Source organism: Cariama cristata, unplaced genomic scaffold (assembly GCF_000690535.1).
Source record: "Cariama cristata isolate BGI_N322 unplaced genomic scaffold, ASM69053v1 scaffold35342, whole genome shotgun sequence".
Classification (NCBI taxonomy): Eukaryota; Metazoa; Chordata; class Aves; order Cariamiformes; family Cariamidae; genus Cariama; species Cariama cristata.
In genome coordinates, this window is record NW_009603893.1 from 23,411 (window position 1) to 26,285 (window position 2,875).

A 2,875-nucleotide genomic window follows, 5' to 3' on the forward strand; every position below is an offset into this window, starting at 1 on the left:
TTGCCTGAGCTCCCTCAGGCAAAGCTGTATGTAACATTTCTTATTGTAGATGTTAACTTCACTTTGCGTCTCACTCCCTGCACACTGCTCTTACTTGGCTTTTTGGAAGATGCAGTCAGGGTTAACTACTCTCAGATGCTGAGCTACCAACTCTTGAGAGTCAGGTATGAATCGCTCAGGTAGGAATGGTTCTTCACTTTAAAAACTCTCTTCAGGATTTTAAAAATAGAAATGCTGATGTATGATTCTCCTCTGTTGCTTGGGCGTGCACTGTCTGTGGTACACACATTTGTGTATTATCTGGTGTTATCTGTTTGTATATATTGTAAGAAGAAATTAAACTTCACATGTTAAAATGTCAGTTGATGTGCTTCATTATATGAACTGGTGTTTTTCATAGGCCAGCTGTTGGTGATGTGTTTCCTGAAGAAGTTCTGATTTACATCAGTGGGACTGAAAGCGGAATTAGCGGTTTTACATTAACTTTGTTTTCTTTTCCTGTCATTAAAATAAATTGTTTTGTTTAAGTGATTTTGTAGCTCCTTGAAATACTCACATCTATAACCCTAGAAAAATTTATGTAATCATATCCTGCAGATACAATCATATTCCTACAGAGGGTGGTCCAACAGAACTCCGACAAAATCTGCCCTACTATGATTTTAGCTCCATTACTGCTCAGACACCTCTTTTAGTAACTAGAGTGTGTACGTGTGTGTATATGTGTGTCTAATAGATATATTTTTATATATAAAAGCATTTCAAATACAAACAACTGATAGGCAAACTAAGAGCATACGTATATGTCTGTGAGAAATGAATGAACAAATGCATATGTGATTTTTCAATTATTTCTCCTCCTTTTCTGCATAATTGCTGTATTTGGTCTGTAGGAAGACCGGTTCAGAAACCTGCTGTAGTTTGCCTGTTCGTTCAGTGACTGAGCCCTTACAAGGAGCATGAGATTTTTCTGCTACCCATTTAGTTTTTAGAATTTTGTATCTAAACTCTGTATTAATACATAATGTGCATAGTGAATATTAAGAAAAAAATTGTTTCATATAGAGTTCATGTGACTCCCATTGAAGTTAATGGGAGAGTTCGCCTGAGGTTACAATCTGATATTAAGTAAATGCAGCTTTTTACATCATATTCCGCAAGAGCTTGAAGTTAAGAGAACAGCACTGGTTGTAAGGTAAAATCTTGCCGTAGTTTGTGGTTCTTTCACATTCGTTGTTCAAAATTGGTAGAACTGGTATATAGATCTTGTTGAAAGTCATTTGTTATTGATAAACTATATGGAAAATAAGTACTTTCTATTTGGGAAATGCTATTATTTCATTTGCCTTAACATAGTTTCTTGAATGTTGCCTTAGCCCTGCTTTTCTGATTCAGCATGGATGAAAAGCAGCACTGGAATCTGCCACCTCGTGGCAAAGTTCTGGGATTAACAGTACCTGGAAAACATTTTGGTTTTTCTTTCTTCTGATAATGGAACTTAATCTAACAGCCTGCACATATTAGTTAGGAAGCAGACTAAGGCAGAAGTCAATAAAAACGTAAAAGGGAATAATGATATGGTTAGTGTCATTCCTTGGGTCGTGTACGTTTTGAAAAAATCTTCAGACTATTAAGAGAGGAAGGAATCTTAAGAAAAATAATTTCAATTAAGAAAATTAGTATTTCTGAAGAGGTGTTATTATAGAATCATAGAAAAGGTGGTGTTGTATCTTTCTAGTTAGCATTGGTACAGTTATTTATTTGAAGTGCGTAAAATACACCTTTTCAGAGAATAATCTCATTGACAGCTAAATTCTTATATTTTAAAAGTTGCCTGTAAGAGCAGTGTCTGTAGGTAGAAGAACAGAAGACCAAGTCATCGGTATTTCAGCAGAGCCCACAGACTAATCAGGATCAGGGATCTCCTGCCTTACACACAGGGCAAAGTTAAACCCCGCCTTTCAAAGACAATACCAACGCTTGGTTTTGCGTCCTGTGGCTGAAATTTATCCCCATTACAGTCAGAACCAAAATTCAAGCAGACTTGCTGAATAAAACCAGCATAGGTTTCTAAGCCAAATTTAAATGAGAAATGACCCCATACCCTTCCTCATCCCCATTTCGGAATCGCCTGCGGATTCATGATGGATTTGCTCAGACGGGATACAAGAGACCCACCTCCAAGTCTTCCTCTACCTGACTGGGGGGTGGGACTGGAACCTGGGTGTCCCTGTGCTTTAATCCATTCAACTGTATTATTCTTTTTCCCTATGGAAGGCCAAGTGATGGTCTGGGCGTTGAAGTGGAAGCCCAGGGCCTCTGAGCCCGAGCCTGCCGCCCGCTCAGTTTCCCTTTGCAGCGTTAGCCAGGACACCCCGTTACCACCCAGTGCCGTGAGAGTACGTCTGTCAGACGTTGCTAGAAGACAAACGCTTTGCACTGACATTTTAGTTGTTCTTTAAAGTAACTCATACTGTATTTGCAGTTTCATAAACCGAAATGTTTTGCTCTCTTTTCTTGTAGAGAGTGTCATCATTCACCAGTTACGCATGACCTCCAGATGAGAGGCGGCCCGGCTGTGTGCTCTCTGTGTGCACGGCCCTCCTCGCCAGCCGGAGGGATCACGGCAGAAGCTCTCTACCATCAACACCAGGGTCACTTGTGCTACTGATTATTCGTGGAAGTCTTCATTGCTTCCATTAGATTTTATATTTTTTTTTTTTCTTGGTAGAGCTTTAAGAATGAAGGGCCTTGCTGGTATTTTGAAAGGACACAGAGAGAGAGAAGCAGTCTTTCTGCCAGCTGAATTTCGCTTTTATTTGCAAAGCCTAAGGCATGTGCTTGGTTTTGTTTGATGTTTGCCATATAATTTATT

At 39.3% G+C, this 2,875-nt stretch overlaps 1 protein-coding gene across 1 annotated transcript in view; it reads left to right on the forward strand.

Annotated features, from left to right (window-relative positions):
• The window catches only part of FILIP1 (filamin A interacting protein 1), a 17,972-nt gene extending 15,384 nt beyond the window's left edge, over positions 1-2,588 (forward strand). The window contains exon 3 of the mRNA XM_009695374.1: positions 2,524-2,588. Within this exon, the coding sequence (XP_009693676.1) occupies positions 2,524-2,564 (41 nt within the window). The 3' untranslated portion in view covers positions 2,565-2,588. The remainder of the gene's footprint in view (positions 1-2,523) is intronic.
• The last annotated feature ends 287 nt before the right edge of the window (positions 2,589-2,875 follow it).